Here is a 23853-nt window from a genome sequence, read left to right on the forward strand (position 1 = left end):
TGAGCATTGACATAGAAGAGGTAAATCCCACACCTGACCCATGTAGTATGTCACTATCAAAACAAAAACAGCTGAAATTTACCCTGGGTTTATGTCTGTATACCATGTATATGAACCAATTTTCATGATTAGACTTGGGTCTCATTACTAAAACATCTTATCACACAAAGTCTATGTGAATATTTCAAAATGAGGAAAAATTTGAAAAATGTGAAGCATTTTCAGTACCAAGTATTCCAGACAGAGAGGAATATCCAATCTATATATGCTAAGAAACATCAGGGGCTGGAGAGATAGCCCAATGGGTAAGAGCACTGACCGCTCTTCCAGAGAGCCGGGATTCAATTCCCAGCACACACATGGCAGCTCACATCTGTCTGTAATCCAAGACCCAACACCCTCACACAGACACACGTGCGAGCAAAACACCAAGGTATATAAAATTTAAAAAAGAAACATTTAAAATCTGAAAATCAAATAAAGAAAAAAACCTTAAAATCCTGATCCCAACCACGTCAGATAATAGTTATCGATCTGTACACTGTCACTACTATTTCTTCTACTATGCACGGCTTATGCTCTAAAATACACTAATAGCTCTGTGATGATGTAGTCCTTGCACTGGCCTTGTGAGGCAGACTCTTGTATCCACATTTAGCAGTTAAGGACTGTACTAAGAGTTAAAAAAATAACCAAAGATACATACACAGATAAGAGCTGTGCCTAATGCACGCTTCCCAAGGGATCACGAGTTAGGGGCAGGGCTGGGCTACATAATAAGTTCAAGTTAGCCTGGGCTAACAAAGAAATATAAATAATAAAAACAAAGACTATTAAAAAACAGAGCTCAAGAGATGGCTCTGAAGTTAAGAGCACTGGCTGCTCTTCTAGAGGCTCAGGCTCAATTCCCAGAACCCAAATGGGAGCTAACAACCATCTGCACTCCAATTCCAGGGGCTCTGTGTTCAATTTTGGGAACCCACACAACAGAGAGAACCCCTAACACGCTTAACACAACACATGTATTCCCACCTAATAGATAGATAAATGAAATTTTTGTAATTAGAAGCAAAAGAAGAAGACACCTGGCTTTGACCTCTAGCAAAACACATGCATGCATGCATGCATGCATGCGTGAGAGAGAGAGAGAGAGAGAGAGAGAGAGAGAGAGAGGAAGAGACAGAGAGAAAGAGAAAGAGAGAGAGAGAGAGAGACTTTAAAACAACCATCAAAACAGGAATGAGACCTTCCAGACACGCTTTAGTAGAGCTTTCATTCACTGTACACACAAGAAACTGAGACACAGAAAGGAAACGGTTTATATCTCACACATTAGTGACCACAAATGGGGCAGCCTTGTTTAGGACTGGGAGCTCTCCTACCACTCAAGACATGTCATTTTTTTCTCTACTTTCAAAAACAGATTTAGAAAACTCCCTATTCTCCTTCTTTAAACTAAAGAATGGCATAAATACATACATTTTGGAAAGAGGAGCTGGTCTTTCGTATCGGAGACTCGGGCTTTACTCTCTTTTCCGAAGCTAGTCGTGCATCTAAATGGTGGACATCCTTTTCCAAACAGTGACGCTTTCTTATCTGTAAACACGGAACCAGATGAAGAACAGCTTTGCTGTGAAGTTTTCTACAGTCCTTCTTCTTCCAAAAAGCTATTTCTACTTAGGAATAATAAAATCTTAAAAACCAAACAAACAGACCTCATGACACCATTTAGGTCAAGAATATATCGTAACAACTTATGGGTCTTAATCAAGTATTAATGTGAAAACATTACAGCATTACAACGATCTTCCTATCAAACAGTCATACCATGTAGACATTAAATACAGCATTATAGCAAAGTCCAGGCACATATTTATTGGGAACTACATTAATAATTCAGCCATATTCTAGATTTCAACTTCATTTATAATTGATACTTTTACAAAAATAAGCTACCTTATACATCTTAAAACACGATTTAATTCTAGAAATTGTTGATATATATTTAGACTTTGTACAACTAGAACACAAGCAATTTAAGTACTATGCAGAACACAAGCAATTTACATATATCCACTGAAAAGTACTAAATCGTTTACATACAAGGGACATATTAATTAATAACCCCTTTTACATTTATAACTAAGCATATTAAATCCCAATCTCCCTACCTCAGGGGCATACATTTCAAGACGACTGTGCTCCTTTACATCAAGTACATTCCATGAGCAATAAATAAATAAATATCAGGGGAAAAGTACATTCCATATGAAGTATCTGGTAATTCAGATCTTTAAATAAGTCTTAGAAATATGCATGCTTTATCGTGTATTGATCTTAAAAAATAAGTAGTCAGGCATACGGGTGTTGCATGTTTAAAATCTCAGCTATGTAGAAAGCCAAGGAAGGACCAGAAGTCTAAAGTCAGTCTGGGTAACTCAGCAAGATCCTGCCCCAAAATAAATTTAAGGAACATAAGCTCTGTGGGAAGAGCTTAGCATTGCTTAGCATGCTGCAGGACCCAGGTTCAATACCTGCATACGCACAAACACCAAAAACATCATAAAACATTAAAAAATAAGAATAAGCTTTGTCATTATATTTAAACTATTAATACCCCAAATTATCTATAATGTGAAGATTCCTATCGAAGGTATTTGACTAAACCAAAGAGTACACATGGATTGGACCACGGCTCCAGCTACATATGATGCCTTAACCAGCATCAATGAGGGGGTGGCACTTGGTCCTGTGGAGGCTTGATGGCACAGTGTAGGGGATGCTAGAGCAGTGAGGCAGAAATGGGTGAGAGGGAGGAGCAACCTCATAGAGGCAAAGGGGAGGGGGGTTGTGGAGGGAAGACTGGGAAGAGGAACAACATTTAAAATGTAAATTAATAAAATAACCAATAAAGAAAAGAAAAGAAAAAAATGCCATTATTAAGTGAAAAGTAAAAGAGTTTAAAGAGTACGGTAATGGGGCTGAGAAATGGCTTAGCAGTTAAGAGCACTTGTTCTTGCAGAGGTCACAAGTTCAGTTCCCAACACCTACATGGTGGTTCACAAACATCCATAACTCCAGTCTTAGGGGCTCTGATGACCTCTGCTGACCTCTGCTGGACCAGGCATACGTGTGGTGCATATACGTACATACATGCAGATAAAACATTTACTCACATAAACTAAATGGAAAGGCTAAACTGGAATGAAAATGTAACTACAGTACTCTCCAACAGCATAGACACCAACAGCAGAACAAGAGAGAAGAACATGGCCCCTGGACAAGGGCAGCACAAAGTCACGAAGCATTCTGCATTTGTAATGCTCTCTTACATGTACGATCTAGTTTAATAAAAAAATCAGATGTGAAAAAAAATAAGCTATCACAGAAAAGAAGCCCAGCAGGGTGGGGAAAATGGGAGCGTGTCACTATGCTCAAAACGCACAATACCCATGCATAAAAATGCCACCATGAAGCCTATTATTTTACATAATGATTTATGTTAGTAATTTTGAAAATTAATAATTCTAAAAACTATGAAGTTGCTGTATGTTTAAAATATGCCTTAAGTAAATATTTTATCATCAAATTCTTCATGCATAAGAAAACATCACACAATTGCTTTGACTATTTTAGTGCTAACAAGCTAATATACTAATGACTTCCTTTTCAGCAAGTAACAATAAAAATGACCATTTGCGCTATAGCCATGACACATTTAACTATTCTCTACCAGTGCCTCCGACTTCACACTCCACTATGTCAAACTTGGTAAGTAGATTATTTTAACAGCCAATAAACTGCTTACCTGCTGTGTCGTTTCTAAGGGTCGGATTCTTTTCTTCTCTACCTGAAAATCGTCATCCTCGTGTATGGACGCATGTTTCTTGGCAGATAACTTTGCAGCCAGACTATTTCTTTCAGGAGAGTCTTATATAAAAATTAATTTTATAATTAATATGGTAAATTTACAATGAAAATATTTTAAATAACTTCCCTACACAATTTCTAGAAGAAAACTAAGATTTAAGACATTTCTATAAAGTTTATAACATAGTTTAAAAATTTGTTTTTTTTTTCCCCCCATTGGCTGATTGAGACAGGATCTCACCATGTATCCCTGGCTGGCTTGGACTCCCTAGGTAGATCAGGTTAGCCTCAAAGTCTCCTGAAGTTAAAGATATGTGACAGGATATCTAGCAAGGTATCTTTTAAAAAGACTTTTTGCCAGGGACTAAATCCTCATATCTACCCAAAGACTATATACATGGACTGACCCTGGGCTCCAACCTCATAGGTAGCAATGAATATCCTAGTAAGATCACCAGTGAAAGGGGAAGCCCTTGGTCCTGCCAAGACTGAACCCCCAGTGAACGTGATTGTTGGGAGGAGGGTGGTAATGGGGGGAGGATGGGGAGGGGAACACCCATAGAGAAGGGGAGGGGGAGGGGCTAGGGGGTTGTTTGCCTGGAAACCAGGAAAGGAAATAACAATCGAATAAGAAATAAAGAAATACCCAAGGGTAAATAAGAAATACCCAAGTTAACAAATATGAAAAAAAAAAAGACTTTTTTGCCAATCAACTTACTTTTACCATAAATACAATAAGCATTTTGAGAAACATACATCTAAGAAGAAACACCGGATTTGTTTTTCTCATTGATTCAAGTCTTATACTCAATTAATGGTGTAAGAAATACAAGGTAGGGGTTGGGAGTATAACTCAGTCAGTAGAGCAGTTGCTGGCCTGTGGGAAGCTTTAGGTTCAATCCCTAACACAAAGGACCCTGACAGAATATGCAAGCCGAGCCCCTCAGGACTCTATAAACGCAATTTCATTCCCATGAAAATCTCAATGCTCCTTTCCCACAGAGCTTCATCATGATCTTTAAAAGTACTGTTCACAGAATAAACTCGTATGTCTTGAACCCTGAAGGCTCATTCTTAAAACCACCAAAACCCTCATATCTACTAAATTATTAAAATTTCATTTTATAAAAGTAAACAGTAAATTTTAAAGAAATCTGTCCAATATTATAAAGTTAATAGTTCACAGAGCTTAGGTGCAACATCCTACAACTTCAGTACTGACAGCACAGCATCCTGTTCCCTGGGATGTGGCAAACACATTTCCTTTCCCTCAATGTCCATAACACTATTCTTCTATCCTATACAATAGTTCTTCCCATTTCCTCTGTACGTTTTCTTAAAGGCACCTCCTTCTTCTGTTCCTTTATAGATTTCTCCACTTCTGTGGCCTGAATCCCTTTAACAGTCAGTCCTTCATTATACTGAGTCCACACAATGACCAGAGGAGCAATGCCTTGACTGAAAAGACTTACAGGCGACTCACAGGGCAGAAGAACCTGCAGAAGCAGGTCCCACAATGTGAGCCTACAAATACAGAATGCAGTCTACACCACATGCCAAGTCTTTTCAAATGATTTTGTTTGTGTTTAGCAGAAGAATGCATGTGTGTGTTCATGCATGTGAGTAGTCACAACTGGATACACACATGTGCACAGGCCCACATGTACATATCTATGGAAGCCAGGTCAGCTACAGGTATCTTCCTTGTTTCTCATGTGTGTGTTTGGGGGGTGGATACGGTGTCCATTACTGAACGTGGAGCTCACTGATTGGCTAAACTGACTAAGAAGCAAGTTCCAGGGATCCTCTTCATTGCTGGAGTTAGAGGCACACCAGTGAATTCAGGTTTAGACTTGTTTTTATTGTTTCTGATTGTGCACATGCACAAGAGTGTAGGTGTGCACAAGACATGAGTGGTAGGAACTGAACTCTGGTCCCCTGGAAGAGCAGTTCGTGCTCTTAACCTCTGAACCCTCTCTCCAGCTGGGTGCTAGGGAATCAGATCCAGGTCCTCATGCTTGCACATGGCCTTTCTGGACCCAGAATAGGAGTAATGTTTTAAAAAATAATGACTAATAGATCAGCAACATGAATCAAAGACCTAGATCTCTCATGATCCAGAAGCTTTTCCCCATAAAGTTCATTCCAAAACAAAATTTTTTGAAAATATAAGCTTTCTTTATGTGCCATAATATGATTTTTGTTATTCTACATGGCGGTTAATTTCCTAAACTACACTGTTTTTGGTACAGTTCCCATTCCTTTTTTTTTTTTTAAGGTTTTATTCGTTTAAACTTTATGGGTGTGGGTGTTTGCCTGCATGCATGTGTGTGCACCGCATGCATATCTGTGCTTGCACTGCCTGTGGAGGCTAGAAGAGGGTGACTAGAGTTACAGATAGTTGTGAGTCACCAAGTAGGTACTGGGACTCAAACTTGGGTTGTCAGATGCCATCTTTCTAGCCCCTTCTCTTCTATTCTCTGCAGTCTTTATGAGTTTGCAAGGAGCTCATCAGAGAGGCTAAATTATTATGGCAACAACTTAAAAAGAAGGGAGCTATCTCCAAAGTATATGAAGAAGAGAAATAGAAGGATGGGAGGAATGAGAGGGATGATTCCCAGAAATCAGTACAAAGAAAGGCCATTTCAACAGGCAATTCACCGACGATGACGGTCCAGAGAACCAACAGACATGTGAAATGCTCACTAGCCAAGACGCACTACCAACCAAACTCAAGGCTGGGATGGGGTAGGTCTTAGGCTCCACCCACAGCGCTGGAAAGAAGGTAACATAAGCCTCAGTGAGAACACAGAGCATGTATGTGCAAGAGTGGCTCCGACTTAAGAAGAGACATGAAGAGTGTTGAAATCGTGGGTTCCGTTCCACACCATCTCAATAAAGCTTATGGCAACAAAGTGAGTCCTATGAAATTTTTCCTTTCCCATTGCATAAAAAGTTACATTTATACTGCTTAACTATTAACTATGCAATATTAACATCTGAAAAAAAAAAACAAGGAGGTAACAGTTTTAAAATGTTTTATTTTAAAAAATTCCTTATTGCTAAAAACAAAAAATAAAAAAAAATTACCCAGGGTTTTAGAAAACCATTGCAACAACAAATGTGTTCAATTTTTGATTTGAGAAGAATACAATATCCACACAAAGCACAATAAAGTAAGGTATGCCTGCACTACTGAGGGAAGGCTGGAGGAAGAAGCCAAAAATAGAAAAACTGCTGGCATCTACCACAGCTGATACAGTGTAAGCGCTATACCATTCCATTCCTAAGTATGAATAGAACAGGAAATAGCTGTTTGTACTCTTACAAATAACAAAGTCCATCTTACTAAAGTGGAAACAACCCAATTATCTGACAACTACAGTCTAGATGAATGCATCCTGATATATTAATAGAAGAAAAAGTGAAAGAATAAAAACAATACATTCTCACCAATATAATATCAAGTAAAAGACAGACATAAGACCACATACATAATTCCACTTCCATAAAGAAGCAAAGTTCCTCAGTGGTGACGGATGACAACATAGACAAAATACTGGGGAAAAAAAGGTTTAATCTAGTAAAATCTCAGTAATTAAAGTGAAAACACAAAAGTTCACAGTCGATGCTATGGTAAAAATTATTCCATTAGGACACACTGTTCAGTTCAAAACACATCCTTTGACATGAATGAATCTTGAAGTTCTGTCATCAGTACCAAAAATAAATAATATAATTTAAAGGATTTCAGAGGGTCTCAGTGTGTAAATGCACTTGCAGTCAGACCCGAGTTCAATCCCCAGGACTCACAGGGTGGAAGGACAGAGCTGACATCAGCAACTTGTCCTCTGGCAACCACATGAGTGCTGTGGCACATATACCCATTCTTACACACACACACACGCAGACACGCACAGACAGACAGACAGACAGACACACACACACATACACACACAGACACACACACACACAGACACACACACACACACACACACACTCTTAAAGTTAAAAAATGAATATAATTTAAAAAAGAATTTCAGAGGGACTGAAACTCCAGGTCCAAGGCCTTTGAGACCATCAGGCACACACATGGTACGCAGACATACATTACAGACAAAATGTCCATAAATACAAAATAAATAATTAAAAAAAGGATATCAGAGAAAGTAGGTAGAAATAATCATACTAGCTCAATCCATCCTAATTAAGCTTCATAGTAGTAATAACTCCAACAGACACAACACATTATAATTTACCTCGACAGGGCGATGAGACTGCATTTCTTTCCGAAGATGGTTTGCTTGGACTACTGAAATGAGGTGAAGTGTCCAGGTTTGTGTCACTGTAGGTAAAATTCTTTGAATGGCATGAACAAGAACACGAAGATGGTGCTTCAGGCTTTTTATTCAGGCCCTCATCCACTGGCTTCCCTAAAACCAAACCGAAACACCTTCTAATTACAATACGACCAACTAAATGAATAGTAATCTTCCTTCCAGCTAACGCAGGCTACCACCGCAGTTCACAAGCATTGGAAGTGTCTCAGCTTACAAGATGAGACTAAGGAAAACAATCTCGCTGAACCTTATCTACAGTATGAATCAAAGCAGAAGAGAAAGGCTGTGCCTGTAGTATGGCACCAACTTATAAACTACAAAGATAACTAGGATTAATAATGTAATTAAAAGTACGCCATTCTTGTATTTGCTTCTACTGAGATTGAAACGAACATGGAAAGTATATGGTTCATTACTGCTACTTCCCTAAGGGAAGAATCTGACATTGCAGTCCCCTAAATAACAAAGACAAGGCTTATCACTGTCCGCACTATACTTCTTTTTTACTTCTTTTTTGAGATAGGGTGTCCTGGAACTCACTAAGTAGAACATGTAGGCCTCAAACTTACAAAGATGTGCTTGTCTCTGCCTCCTGAGTGCTGGGATTAGAGGTGTCCACCATCATGTCCAGGTTCACATCATACTAATATTTCAAACAGAGACATTTCAGCCAGTGCAGTGGGGACTCACACCTTTAGTCCCAAAACTCAGGAGGCAGAGGCAGGCCAATCTCTGAGTTAGAGGCCAGCCTGGCATACAGAGTAGGTTCCAGGACAGACAGGGCTACAGAGAAACCCTCCCTCAACAAACAGGAACAAAGTCAAACAGAAACCTTGTATCACCTTCACAATCTGATTCAAGTATCAGAGTATATTTTAAAACAATACTCAAATCCTATAAAATGGTAATTAAGATACTTAAATATAATTTTTAAAATTAGAATATGGGGACTGGAGAGATGGCCTGGAAGGGGTTCCCAATGCAGTCCCCAGCACCCAGATGGCTGCTCACAATCATCACTCCAGTTCCAGATGGTCCAATGCTGTCATCTGGGCTGCTCACGCACCAGGCATGCATACAGTGCAAGAAAATATACTCAGACACATAAAGTAAAAATCAACCCTTTTTAAGAAAATTACAGAGTCTACATTTTGTGCTCACATGATACAGAAATATACAGCGCTCTCTCTCTCCCTCTCTCTCTCTGTCCCTCTCTCTCTCCCCCGCCTCTTCTCTCTCCCTTCTGTTTGTGGATCAGGAGGTAAGTTCTTACCTACTGCTCCAGTGCTATGCCTACCTTCCTGCAGCCATGCTCCCTACTGCATGCTGTAATGGGCAGGGACCCTAACCCTCTGGAAGTGTAAGCCTATAAACTCTATAAGTTGTCTTGATCATGGTGTCTTTTCAAGGTAAAAGAAAAGTAACTAAGACATGCTTTAAATGCAAATATCAACTCAGCAAGTAAAGAGGCAGTATGACTAACTAGATTGAAAAACAATATACAAGCATGGCCACACTCACACACCTGTAATCCTTCATTCAGGAGGCTGAGGGAGAAGGACTGTGAGTTGAAAGCCAGCCCAGACTACACAGCAAAACCCTGCCTCAGGATAAAAAGGGGACAACATGAAGACATGGCATAAACATGTATAAAAACCTCATAATGAAACCCATTACATATAGCTAACATAGGCTAATAAAAACAGAAGGAAAACAAGTGACATGTTTTTGAATATGCTGATGACAATGCTTTCTCATCTGCAACTCAAGAACATCCCAGAGAACTGTCATTAAGTTTCAACCATTGACCAGAAGTGTCACTTTGCCCCAAAAATGACACCAATAATAACCAAACAATGGACAGATCAGAAAATGTTAACAGTCTTTATTTACACCTATTGTCTATTCTAAAGTGGGGAAGAACAGACGACAATCTGCAAGGGTCAGCCTTCTCCCTCTACCATGTGGTTCCAGGGGTGGAACTCAGGTCATCAGGACCAGTACTGAGAACCTTTTACCACTGAGCCATCTGTCTACCCCATTTCTACGCTATATCAGTAATGTAAACGTTTCTTTTTCATTACTTTTATATATGAGTACAAGTTTATGTGTGCACATGCCGCTGTGTACATGTGGAGGTTAGAGGACAACTTGATTAAAATCAGGTCACTAGGCTTAGAGGGAAGCCATTCTGTCAGCCCAAACATTTCCTTTAGCAATTATATTAGTCAGGCTGCTCTAGAGCATCAGAACTTACAGAACATCTCTATACACTAAGGGAATTTATCTAAATGACTTACAATCTACAGTCCAACTAACCCAACAATGGGCAGCTAGGAGTGGGAAGTCTAAGAATCTAGTAGTTTCTCAGTCCCACAAGGTTAGTTGTTTCAGCTGGGCTTCTGCATGAGCTGGAATCCTGAAGAAGCAGGTTCCAACATATGTGCTGGCAAGTAAAAACAAGCAGGCAAAGAAGAAGGAGGCTTCCTTCTTCCATTTTCCATATGTAGGCCTCCAGCAGAATGCATGGCCCAGATTAAAGGTGTGTACCACCATGGCTGGATTTGGAACTTGTTCTGTGCCAGGCTGGCCTCATTCTTCTGGGATTAAAGGCATGGCATGTGCTACCATGTCTAAGCCTAAGCCTTTCATGACCACTGTGCCTCAAGGTCTCATCAATGGCATCTGTCATCCCATGTCAAGATCCAGGTCTTCCAGCCTCAAGATCTGGATCACAGGTGTACCCTCCATTTCTGGATTGTAGTTCATTCCAGATGTATTCAAGATGACAACCAGGAATAGCCATCAATGTGTACACATATATACACTCTTATGATTTAACTTTATATTTTTCTAATACTTTAGGTAAGACTTATCTACATAGCTGAGAAATATTCATTACTATATTTCAGACTTACTACTAGAACTGCAAACTCTTGGTACTAGAAAGATGGCTCAGGTGTTAAAAGGACCCAAGTTCAGTTTCTACACAAACACTGGGAGGCTCACAACCCTGTCACTCTAGCTCCAAGCCATCTAACACTCTCTCCTGCCATCTGTGAGCAGCTTACATAAACCTATACGTAACGTATACCTGTAACTGAAAAGAAAATAAATCTTTAAGAAAAATTGAAGTATTTTATTAAATAAATATTAAGAGAGCAATTTCTGTGCTTACCTAGATTGCTTTAATGAAAACAAGCATACAGAAGCACTCAACAGCAAATATGTGAAACAATTAAAAGTACACCTCACCCGAACACACTGGTGTTTACAAACAGAAACATCAATTCAGAATCACCTGTTGGAATTTACAAACATTTAAGTCCAGGGCTCACCATGAAAAAGGGTGTGATGGGAGTCAGTACCCCAGTATCTCTGTTATCCGGGTGTGAATGTTTATTTCCTGGCAACTCTGAGTACTGAACCCTGAACCTTACACATGTTAATTAAGCATTACACCACTGAGCTACACCCCAAGCCCAGGATTCAAATTTGTTTGTTTGTTTGTTTGTTTGTTTGTTTGTTTGTTTAAGAGAGATTCCTGCTGTCGCCCAGGCTTCCTTCAGACACCTGGTTCTCAGGCCTCAGTTTCCTAATGAAGGCGCATGCTAAACCCTAGCTAAGTTTGTTTTTTGAGACACGGTGTAACTGGCAACAATTAACAGAATGGGACATAACAGAAATTTAGGTAAGCATTATTACAAGCCTCTATTTATCTGGTATCACCAAGTAAAGCAACTACAATCTTTTTTATTTATTTACTGATTTATTTAGAACTAGGGTCTTGCTATGTAGCCCAGGCTGGACTCTAACTCACTGTCCTCTTCAACACCCCCAAGTACTAGGCTTCCTAGCATGTAGCACTATGCTAGTTTGTATGTTGTGATGGTTTGTATATGCTTGACCCGGGGAATGGCAATGTTGGGAGGTGTGGCCTTGTTGGAGTAAGTGTGGCCTTGTGGGTATGGGCTTTAATACCCTTGTGCCTTACTGTCTGGGAGGCAGTCTTCTCTTAGAGGCCTACAAACGAAGATGTAGACCTCTCAGCTCCTCCTGCACCATGCCTGCCTGGATGCTGTCATGTTCCCGCCTTGATGATACTGGACTGAATCTCTGAACCTATAAGCCAGCCCCAATTAAATGTTGTCCTTACAAAAGTTGCCTTGGTCATGGTGTCTGTTCACAGCAGTAAAATCCTAACTAAGACATATGTTTTCTTCTTCTTATATTTCACATTTTAATGTCCTGAGAGTCACATAAGCAAATATATCCAAGGATATATTGAAGCACTTAGTATATATATCAGCACCATCAGAGCTACAGGTCCAATCAGATACAAATTATCATCTAATTATTTTTATAAGAACTCTAAATATCCGAAACGTTCATATAATCTCTTACTATTACTTAAAAATTAATTTTGATGTATTCAACTTCTTTTGGAAGACTTAAGTGCATGCATGCGTGCCTGTGTGCATTATGTTTGGGAGGAAGGTGTTCTATAGCATTAGCTGACCTGAAACTTCCTACATAGACCAGGCTGGCCTTGAACTTGCAGCAATCATCTTGCCTTTGGCTCCTGAACGCTGGAATTATACATGTGCACCACCATGCCTGGAAAAGATGATGTATCTTGAAGAAATGTCTTAACAGTGAGAACAACGTTTGAACCAGTGTGGATCAAGTATACTTTATTATATTTTTCTCAGTCCCCAGCTAGCAGCCTGAAATGTCAAGAACTATTTCCGGGCCTGGCTTGAAGGTTCAGTAGGTAAAGACGCACACTTGCCACAGACCCAGATGGTGGAAGGTGAGAATGAGTCTAGCAACTTGTCCTCCGACCTCCATCCCTCGGCACACGTGCACACATATATGCACACAAAAATAAATAGAAAAAAATTTTTAAAAAGAACTACTTACCAGTAAGAGACTGTTGCCATGCTAATGCAGAACAAAGTAAGGCTAAACTTTTTCCACTTCCTGTGGGACTCTCCAACAAACAATGTTGGCTACTGTTTAGCCCTCTGACAATCTGTGGACAAAGATGTAAATTTTAAAAAGAAGGAAATAATAAACGATCGCTCTATTAGAGCCCTCTCCGTTGAACAGGAGCACAAATAGAGCAGCATGGGAAGAGGCAGGATGCACGCCAGGAAACATAGCAACAGCGCAGGAAGAACTAGAGCTTTGTTAAATTTAGACTTTATTCCTTTACATTTCTTCTGAACAGTCTGTTTGTTTTTTAACCATGTCAAGCATGAGAAATTTTAAAGGCAACTTATATTTGATTATACAAGTACAAGAAGTTCCTATGGAACTGTAGTAAGTGCTAGAGAGGTGGTTCAGCACTTAAGAGCAGTTGTTACTCTTGCAGAAGACCCAGGTTCAATTCACAGCACCACATGGCAGCTTACAACCACCTGTGACTCCAGTTCCAGGAGATCTGACACCCTACTGTAGGCCCCTCAGGCCTCGGGCACACATATGCTACACAGATACACATGCAGGCAGAACACTCATATGCAAAAATAATCTAAAAACACCAACAAGCAAACAAATAAAAGACTGTGATGCACTAAAACCTATGAACATCTGTGAGAAAAACTGGATGGGAGATACTGCTAGTGGAAGGACTGTTATGATGGCTTTGAGTAGAAATGTAGAGTGTAGTAAAAATGAAGAATTAAAAATTGAAATTCCAAAGGAGTGAAAATGTTTTCCAGATGTTCTCGCTACATCCTAACCTAAACATACAGTTAGGAGTTACTGTGTCACTTTCCTAGAAGTTCCGTACTCTTCCAGATGAACCCCACAAATAGGAGCCATCGTTTTGCACAAACTTAACATATACTTGGAATCACAAGCCACGCATCTTGATAAAGGCCCAACTGCTATAAAAGACTTACAGAATTCATCATAGCAAGCTGCGCTGGATAAGCTCTACAGGGAAAGTGAATCTTCACCCCACCAATGGTGTACTCAGACAACACTGAGGACATCCTGCCTTCTTCTGTACTTTAGGTGCTTCTTCACTACAACAGAAACAATAAAGTCAATATCAAAGGGTTGGAGAGACGGAGTCCCAGAACCCACACCAGGTACCTTGCAAATGCCTGGAACTCCAGCTCCAAGCAGTTACGCCCTTATCTGTCTTCTGCAACAACCTGCATTCACCTGGCATACCATACACACATACACTCACAGATATAAAATGTACTGCCGTTTACGCATTGGAACCCTGTCATTCAAAGAAAACCAGACACCTAGCAACTGAGCAGAAGTCTGATAATAAAAACGGAAATTAATAAGCATACATATAAAAGAGAAATAAAAAAATTCTTAGTCTAATAAATAAATCTCAGGGTCAAGAGCATGTACTAGCATCTGACCAGTCTGCACTGGCACTTCATATTGTATCAGTTATGTGATGTAAGGGAAGTCACTTAACTTTTCTAGAACTCCATGTCCTTAGGTACAGAATAAGAATACTAACAGAGGGGCTGGAGAGATGGCTCAGTGGTTAAGAGCACTGACTGCTCTTCCACAGGTCCTGAGTTCAATTCCCAGGAACCACATGGTGGCTCACAACCATCTGTAATGGGATCTGATGCCCCTTCTGGTGTGTGTCTGAAGACAGCTGCAGTGTACTCACATACATAAAAATAAATAATAAATAAATAAATCTTTAAAAAAGAATACTAACAGAAACAAGAGCATTGCTATACAAATCAAATAATGTAAAAACAAGCAGCACATGATAGATGAAACACAAGCTCCTGTAACAAGTTGGATTACACATAATCCACTTACACATACAACGGATTTCAGATTTCAGATTTTTTTTTTTAGTCTAAAATTCTCATCTACAATAATGTCTACTTTAAAAACTGTTGTAAGGGAGAAAGTATCTTTCCATAGAAATTCTCTTAATTTTTTTTATCATCTTTTAATTTACTGTGGGAGGACTGGCATGGCATGGCACGTGTGTGGAAGTCAGAGGACAATGTTCTGGAGTCACGATAGGTTCTCTCCTCTCACCATGTGGGTCTCAGGAATTACACACTGCTAGCTTGGTTGTGTCCTTGATCTGCTGAGCCAGCTCCCTGGGCCAGCATGGTAATTCTGAAATCAGGAGACGATAATGGAAAGAAATTGGATTTGAATCCCACTGTTTGCATCACCTAACCTCCCAGACACTTTGATTGACTGAAGAATTTTTACAATGGTGAGAAATTCAGTCTGTGAATGGAGATGGTCAAGATAGAAGAAGGTTCAACAGGTCATGAAGTCATAATAACTTTAACCACAGCTTCTGTGCTCCAAAACACCCCACCACTCTAAGTTATTTGCAGTTCTAAATATTGTTCTGTCAGACAAGACCTGCACAAAATCAAGCCAACGAGATCTGTCAACATTCTATCAGGCAGTACTAATTGGACTCATTGGGTGGGAGGGGCGTATGAAGGGGTCCCGGAGCAGTGCGAAGGGTGTACTGGGGATGGGTATGGTCAAGATACATTGTATACATGCATGAAACTATCAAAGAATGAAAATAAGATATTGTTAGAAAAATCAATGATTTTATCTATCAACCTCTCAGGTTTAGAGGAATCTAACTAATATCCAATCTCTGATTTATCTGTAAACCTCTGAGGTTTAGTGAAATCTAACTAACCTCTTAATCTGAGCAAAACCTCAATATTGTTTTACTACAATTAATCTAGATGACAATCTATGCCTGGAACTGTGGCAACATTCCTCTCAAAACGTGGACGCTTCACTTGTAGAATGCATCAAAAAGAATCATACTTCCGGATGTGGAGGCGCAATTCTTCTGGCCCCCAACAATCGGGAAGCAGAAACAGGTGGATCTCTGTAAGATCGAGGGCAACCAGGTCTACACAACGAGTTCCAGGCAAGCCGGAGCTGGAGGGTGAGATTCTGTCTCTTTAAGAGAACGAGGTGCGGGGGGGGGGGGGGGGGGGGAAGAAAAGGAACAAATCTGTCGCTCGCCCAGAAGTATCGCGGGAGTCGGGGCTACCTCCAGCCTGCGTTCACAGAACGTAAGGACAGGCTACCCGTTCCTCAGTTTTCCTTCCCAAGCTCCCAGTTCTCACACATCCAAGGGTGCCACACCGCAGGGCAGGAGAGCCCAGTAGTGCGGGCCTACAGGAACCCGTCCCCTCCCCCCACCTCCTTTCCACTCGTCCGTGGCTGGCTCCGGCTCCCAGAGAAAAGGAAATGCTGACGTTTGACAGAAAGCAACGCAGAGCCGAGTTACAAGGAAAGTTGGCGCGTACGAAAGTTCTCCCTCACCGACTGTTACCGCGCTGCCAGGTGCCAAGGTACTGCCACTCCTCCCTGTCCGCGCCGGACTCTGCAGCGCCACACAGACGAATTCGCGCCTCCCGCCCCGGTTCTCAGTCAGCCAATCACACAGTCAGGCCAAAAGGTAAACAGCCAACCATCGAACGAGGCCAATACTGTACCGCCCAATGGGAGCCTGCGAAATAAAATCAACCCTAATGTACTAGACCGCACCGGAAGGCGATCACCCCCAGAGAGAAAGACTGGAACAAATTCCGCAGATTTGCTTAAAGGAAAGGAAAAAAGTCTTGTACCACTTTTGGGAACGGATGATCTAACCTAGACAGCCAGTTCCCTATGACTGGAAGACAATCTTATGACGAAAAGGAAACATTTTTCCTGTTGTCTTATCACGCAAATAAAACTTCCCATGGTTACACTAAGAGAGTGCAAACTGCACCAGAATTGTCACTACAATGCCAGAATAAGTGAGTAGGTCCCATGGCACTTCGAACATTATTCCGTGATGTTCAAGGTCTCGGATAGAATCTGAGGCGTATAATCTCTCCCGATCACATAGATCACTAGGGTTTACCTAACTTGCATACTATTTTATTCCTTGCCAAGAAGTACAATTTCCTCAATTATAGGAGGTTTAACCACGACCTTGACAAATTAATTTTTTGGTCGCTAGATTGTTTTAATAGATATTTATTATTGTTGTCGTTGTTGTTTGTAGCCTAATCTTGACTCAACTAATAGAAACCCCAAAAGGCAAAACCATGGGTAGTTTTCTTCAGTTAGTTTAGAGAGCAAGACTGGTTGTTTGCCCTGCTTTCGGTTATGCAGTTTCCTAAAATGATGGATCTATAATCATAAAAAACAAATTACCTTTGACATAGTAAGTCAAGTGTCCTTAATTTATCCTAAAAGCATTATCTAAAAGCGAATTCCTCAATTGACAAGTGTCAGTTGTCACACTGAAAAGTTATAATCTTTAGTAAAGGGGTATGGGTTCTGATTTATCAGTTCAATAGATTAGTCAATAAAACAATAAAAAAAAAAAGCTGCTTTCAAGAAAAAATATACCCTGTGAAATTGGGTCTATAAAAGCAGACTCCAGTATCTGAAGAGGGTGGTGGATCAGTGGCTAAGAACACTTGATTCTCTTGTATAGGACCCAGGTTCCATATCTAGCACCCATATGGTGGCTCAAATCATCAGTAACTACGATTCCTAGAGTTCCATAGTCTTACTGTCCTTTGGTTTATGTGACCTTACAGAAAGGGACACATTAAAGCCCAGGAACTAGAATGTCCTAGGTTCTAAATCTCTCCTGGTACCTTTACATTAACAGTTGTGAAATAAAACACAAAAACTACAGTTCATTGATAAAGAATGAATGTTTATAAATCAATATCCAAAATAGTTGCACACATCTGTTTTGACTGGAATAAAAAAAAAATCACATTGTGACAAAGTTTATAACCTTAACTTAAGATACATGAATATTAACATTTACTAATATTATTTACACATTTTATTTACATCATCAACAAATCAGATGAAAAATAGGCTATGTTATTACTTTAACACAGTAGGTTATGACTAGTCTTGGAAAATTGATCCACAAAATGTGTACTGTATTTCATTACAAAACATACTTCAAACATTTCAGAATTCCTAAAGGATTCTACTATTCACACAAAATATTCCAGAAAGGCCTCATTTAAAAACAAAACAGGAGCAGTTAAGAGACTACAAAACTGTCTCATTGAAAATATGAAATTCCTGTGGTCTATCTTTAAAGCATATTCTTACTCTTCACATCAAAATCACTTAATTGAACATTAAGCATCTAATAAAAAGTTATATATATATATGTATATATATATATACATATATATTCCACCATGCACACTATGCACTTCATGATTGGAAACAGCTATAAACGTGTCTTTAATAGAATACCTACATGAGGTAGGGTCAGGAGTGAAAAGGAAAATGAGATGTGACTATGTCCACGTGGAAAGGATGAAGCTAAAGTTTTTTTTTGTAAAAAAACAAACTTCCCTTTTAGCTTACTACCTGTTTTAACCAGAGGTCTGCTTTGAGTGGGGTGGCAAATGACTGAGGTATTTCTCACACAGCAAAGAAGTACCTTCTACATTGGCTACTTAATTTAAAAAATGATTATGGTTATCTGAATGCATCTCCTTCATCGTGAAGCTCCTAACAGAGGGCTGCAAAAGTCAGCAACACAGCATTTACCACACTATCGTTTTCCTGAGGTTCAAACACTGTATTTTCTTACAAATTCTCCTCAGAGTAAAATGTGAATTACAATCCTGGCGACGAACCGAGAGCACAGTTGAGGTTGTTGCTCTAAAGTTCATTTAATTGGATACATGTCTGCTCCTCTGAGAATTAGATAATAGAGTATTATAAAAATAAATTTTAAAAAGAATAAATGAAATTCACTTCAGGTTCTTCTTTGCACAAAACAAAGATGTTTCTGTAACTATAATCAGTATCTTAAAATTTCAAATTATTCAAGTATCTCTTTAAACATATGGCTTCATATATTAGGAAAAGTTGAAGCAGATTTGTGAAATCCTTCTATCTTCATCTGTAATTCCAAGGCAGTCATTTAATAGTTTATTTACTTATTGTTTTTGGACAGGGTCTCACTATGTAGCTCTGACTTTCCTGGAACTCACTATGTAAAGCAGGCTGGCCTGGGACAGAGATCTACTTGCTCCCTTTCTCCCTCAGGCTGGGATTTAAGGCATGCTCTGCTACACCTGGCTTAACTGCCTTTTTTTTTTTCCTTTAAGCCATCTTACTATTATTTTTAACAAATTAGAACTTCAACCTGTAATACTGTTTCTTGCATTACAAGTCTGTATGATTTCTACGTACTTAAGTGGTATTTTTTTCTAAATTATTCCTGCCCTTCATCCCTCTTTCTCCTTCCTCTCCTCTCTGTTGAAATTGTTAAAAGCTCACAAATATGAGGGCTATCCACAGGCTCGTTTTTAAGAGATTAAATGAAAAGCCTGGCACTGTCTTCACGTCAAACAGCTGAGAACATGAACCAGGGACAAGTTTCTTAAAGTGTGCCCAATGGAAAAGAAGTTCAGCTGCTTCAATATAAACATACCATCAGAGCAGATCCAAAGATATGCCAATCAAACAAACAAGTAAATTCTCAGAGAGTTCTAAATTATACTCTGCTGAACTGAATCACTTCAGCAATTCCAAGATCTCACTGTTCTCATTCAGTTTAGAGTTCTCATAAAGTCCAGAATCCTGTTCAGTATATGCAGCAAATGGCTGCATTTAAAACCTGTCTTTTTTTAAATCCCACTAACACTCATGTTTATTATTTCAATTACTGTGCTTTCAATACAATGACAGAGCTGGACATCAGGATCCATGCTTCCAGTGTCCCTGGATCCATGTTTGTAAGATGCATCTTTATAAATTTGAGACCATCCGCTAGGTTTCTCCTTTATTTGTTGAAGACCTACAAAATAGGGAAGAAAATAATTAAGGCAAGATATTCTGACATAAACATAGTCTTGTAAATGAGGTGGTACTTCACTTACGGGTAATGATCGGATCAATGTCTCTTGTCTGAGTGGCAACATCAGAGGCACACACTTGTCCTATTTGAACGAGCAAAGACATAACATCCTCATACAGTGGAGGAAATGCTCGGCAAAAGGAGACCAAACTTGGAAGAGTCGGCATGAAAAAAGAATGCCGCTTAGCTTGTGTTAGAACTGCTGGGAGAAAAGCAGCAGAATTGTTTGTTTTGCAAATACAAATTCAACACAGACATCCTACACAACATATTAATACTATGTTTTGTGCTAGGAAGACTAAGTTTTATTGACTGCTGCTCACTCTAATTTTAACAGCCTATACTCTACTAATTAGTGATCGCCCACCAAGACCCACCTTTCCTTACGACCTTGCACTATGATAAGGACACTGCTTGCATTATCTCACTCAGTTCTCACAAATGAGTCAGACCAGTTGTGCATATGAGAAAACTTTAAATAAACTTTAGAGAAGTTATAAAAGCTGTTCTAAGGTCTGTGCATGCCACTAAAGGATCCCAGCCCTCGAGAGGCAGAGGCACGCAGATCTCTGAGCTTGAGGACAGCCTGATCTACACAGTGAAGCCCTGTTTCAAAAACAAACAACAAGAAAAAGTTATTCCAGTCCCAAGGCTGGGAAGGAAAGAGGTAACTTAATATAGAGTTCGTGCCTAACACGTGCAAGGCAAGAATCTGAGGTCCTGGGAAAATAATGCTTGTTCCAAGTGATGTAACAGCTAATGGTAGGACTGGAGAGATGGCTCAGCGGTTAAGAGCACTCACGGCTCTTCCAGAGGTCCTGAGTTCAATTCCCAGCAACCACATGGTGGCTCACAACCATCTGTAATGAGATCCGATGCCCTCTTCTGGTGTGTCTGAGGACAGCTACAGTGTACTTACATACACAAAATAAATAAATCTAAAAAAAAAAAAAAAAAAAAAATCCAGCCAGGGGTAACGCCAGGACTAAATGAATCCTTGACCGCTTATAAATTACTATAACATGAGGTACAAACAATAGAAACAAAATGAATTATTGTAAGAACACTGAGAAAGGACACAAACTTCTAAAGAATAGAACTTACTCATATAATTTTAAGGAAGTTTTCTTTTATAACATTTACTTTACAAACCAGAAGGTGGGTAAAATAGAGGGTAAGTTGTGGAATAGGTTGTAGAATTTAAGGAAACAGCTAATCAGCTAATGTATTTATTAATTCATTACTTTTTTTTTTTTGGTAGCCCTGGCTGTCCTGGAACTCTGTAGACCAGGCTGGCCTCATCTGCCTTCCTCTGCCTCCCAGTGCTCAGATTAAAGGCATAAGCCACCACCACCCAGCTATTTATGACATTTTAAAATAGTTTTGTTTCTGAAATTGAACACAAATAGTAATTTTTAATATGTATTCTAATGCTACAGATTTTATTTTCATTTATTGAAAAGGAATTACATGGGGCTGGAGAGATGGCTCAGTGATTAGGAACACTGACCGCTTTTCCAGAGGTCCTGAGTTCAAATCCCAGCAACCACATGGTGGCTCACAACCACCTGTAATGGGATCTGATGCCCTCTTCTGGTGTGTCTGAAGACAGCTATGGTATACTCATATAAATAAAAATAAGTAAATTAAAAAAAGAATTATAACCAATATATAATATATACTATATTTATTAAATACATATAATAGATATACACTTTCACAGAACACAGGTGTCTATGCTTCTACTTATAAGTCATATTTATAAGTATGAAATTAAAAAAAGAAAAGTAATTTAAAGGATGGCACAGGTTAAGATAACAGCAACATATATTGTGTCATACAGACTCATTAAAACACCAAAAAGCTGAGCACGGTGGCACACGCCATCCCAGCACTTGGGGAGCAGTCAGGAGGATCTCTGTGAGTTGAAGGACAGCCTGGTCTACATAGTAAGTTCCAGGACAGCCAAGGCCACACATAAAAACCCTGTCTCAATATAAGCGGCTGAGTCTTAAAGTTCAGAGAATATGCGTTATCAGACACTCCTGTGGATGTCGATTGGCTACACACCTGTTAGCAAAGTCCCCATGACATTGACAGCTAAGCGAGCCACACTTAGTGACTTCGGTAATGCATACTGGATACACAAGTGAGAAAGCAGCTGTATAGCAAATATCTGGAATACAAAATCCAAATGTTAAATATTTATTTTGAAAAGTTTAAATGATAAAAATTATAAAATATCTTCTCTAATAGCCACGCTGAAAAGTGATCAGAATTTTCTTCAAGTTTTAAAACGCTCATTACCTGTTTTTCAAGTTCCGGCTGGGCAATAAGCTCCGGTATGAAGTCCAAACAGATGTGCATAGATGGGATCCCTGCGACTGTTAGAGGCAGAAGTTCACATGGATAGCCCTGTCTCGGAAGGAAGGGAGAAGTCAAAGACAGACAGAGACGAAAGTGAAGCCTCACTTCCTTTCTGTAGAATCTGCTCCAAATACCAAATGTATGTGAGTGTATCAGTAATCAAACTTTCTGATACACTGGAAAAGAGATAAAGTATTTGAATATTTTATCTGAATTGAATTTAGATTTGTCTAAATATTGTGAAGGACCATGATCCTTTCTCGTTTTCAAATGACATGTATTCTGTTGAATATATAAAGCCTTCAAGAAGAGATTCAAACATTCACATTATTCTTTTGGGCACGTACCTGAAAGTGAACAAGTTTAGCAATGTTGGGATCAGCAATGTACATTTGGTGCAACAGGCAACAGATAAGGCACTGAACTTCTCGAAGGTTGCAAAGCAAACTGTCTTCTCCTTCTTCTGTGTCTTTATTTGGGGTGCCAATGGTAATGACACCCTGAGTGTTCCTGAGGGAGATGTCTGAATTGGCAGCCTTTGCCTTTTCCTCTTCAGTAGGCAAACAAATCTCTAAGAGAATCTGGACAGCCGCACTGTCCTAAAGCAGATGAGAAAGTACAGGTAAGAAGCCTCGGAGGAGCTGGGCTGAAAATGAAACCCCTATCTTCCTATGGCGCAGAATGGTACAACACCGTAAAAGTGGTGATTCTTAGAGCAGAAATGAGCAATATACAATGCAGAGGGTCTCACACTGTAAGGTTAAAAACTCCTCTGATGTATCTGAAAAAAACAAATAATCCACTTTTTCCATAAAAATAAACATACTCGGGAGACTAGAGATGGCTTGGTGGTTAAGAACACTGTCTGCTCTTCCAGAAGACCAAGGTTCAATTCCCAGGACCCACATGGCAGCTCAAAACTAAGTGTCCTGGAACTCCAGTCCTAGGGATTCCAACACCCGCTTCTGACTTCCAAGGCCACTGTGTGCACATGGTACACAGACAAAAATGTAAAATACTCACACACGTAAGATTAAAAATAAGCAATTAGCCAGGAGGTGAGGGTACACATCTTTAATCCAGGCACTTAAATCCCAGCTGGAAGGCAGAGGCAGGTGAATCTCTGAGTTCAAGGACAGCCTGGTCTACAGAGTGAATTCCAAGACAGCCAGGGCTACATAGAGAAACCCTGTCTTGAAAAAAGAAAAGAAAACAAAACAAAACGGCATGTAAATTAGCATCTAGCATACTTCTGAAGGTTCATGTATCACTAGGCAGAAGTGCAGACTTCAGTTCATAAATATCTACTGGACAAGTAATCAAGGCCAATGACCTCCAAAGCAGATTGTAGGCATAATGTTGTGTGCACTGTGTAAA

The 23853-nt window shown here is 39.6% G+C and overlaps 2 protein-coding genes across 4 annotated transcripts in view; both read right to left on the reverse strand.

Moving 5' to 3' along the window:
- Brip1 (BRCA1 interacting DNA helicase 1) overlaps positions 1-16614 on the reverse strand; it is a 125698-nt gene extending 109084 nt beyond the window's left edge. Inside the window, exons 1-6 of the mRNA NM_001430230.1 lie at positions 16530-16614; positions 14120-14245; positions 13134-13245; positions 8130-8303; positions 3809-3930; positions 1480-1596 (exon numbers count right to left, since the gene is read on the reverse strand). Coding sequence (NP_001417159.1) covers positions 1480-1596; positions 3809-3930; positions 8130-8303; positions 13134-13245; positions 14120-14212 — 618 coding nt within the window. The 5' untranslated portion in view covers positions 14213-14245; positions 16530-16614. The remainder of the gene's footprint in view (positions 1-1479; positions 1597-3808; positions 3931-8129; positions 8304-13133; positions 13246-14119; positions 14246-16529) is intronic.
- Positions 16615-17904: 1290 nt separating this feature from the next.
- Positions 17905-23853, reverse strand: part of Ints2 (integrator complex subunit 2) — a 47446-nt gene continuing 41497 nt past the window's right edge. Inside the window, exons 21-25 of one of the 3 annotated variants that reach the window (XM_087573072.1) lie at positions 22824-23075; positions 22417-22524; positions 22180-22285; positions 20132-20191; positions 17905-20049 (exon numbers count right to left, since the gene is read on the reverse strand). In XM_087573072.1, the coding sequence (XP_087429198.1) occupies positions 19880-20049; positions 20132-20191; positions 22180-22285; positions 22417-22524; positions 22824-23075 (696 nt within the window). In that variant the 3' untranslated portion in view covers positions 17905-19879. Of the gene's footprint in view, positions 20050-20131; positions 20312-22179; positions 22286-22416; positions 22525-22823; positions 23076-23853 lie in introns of all 3 variants that reach the window. The other 2 variants (XM_087573071.1, NM_001100630.2) reach the window with 2 other exon arrangements.

Source organism: Rattus norvegicus, chromosome 10 (genome assembly GCF_021556685.1).
Source record: "Rattus norvegicus strain SHRSP/BbbUtx chromosome 10, alternate assembly SHRSP_T2T, whole genome shotgun sequence".
Classification (NCBI taxonomy): Eukaryota; Metazoa; Chordata; class Mammalia; order Rodentia; family Muridae; genus Rattus; species Rattus norvegicus.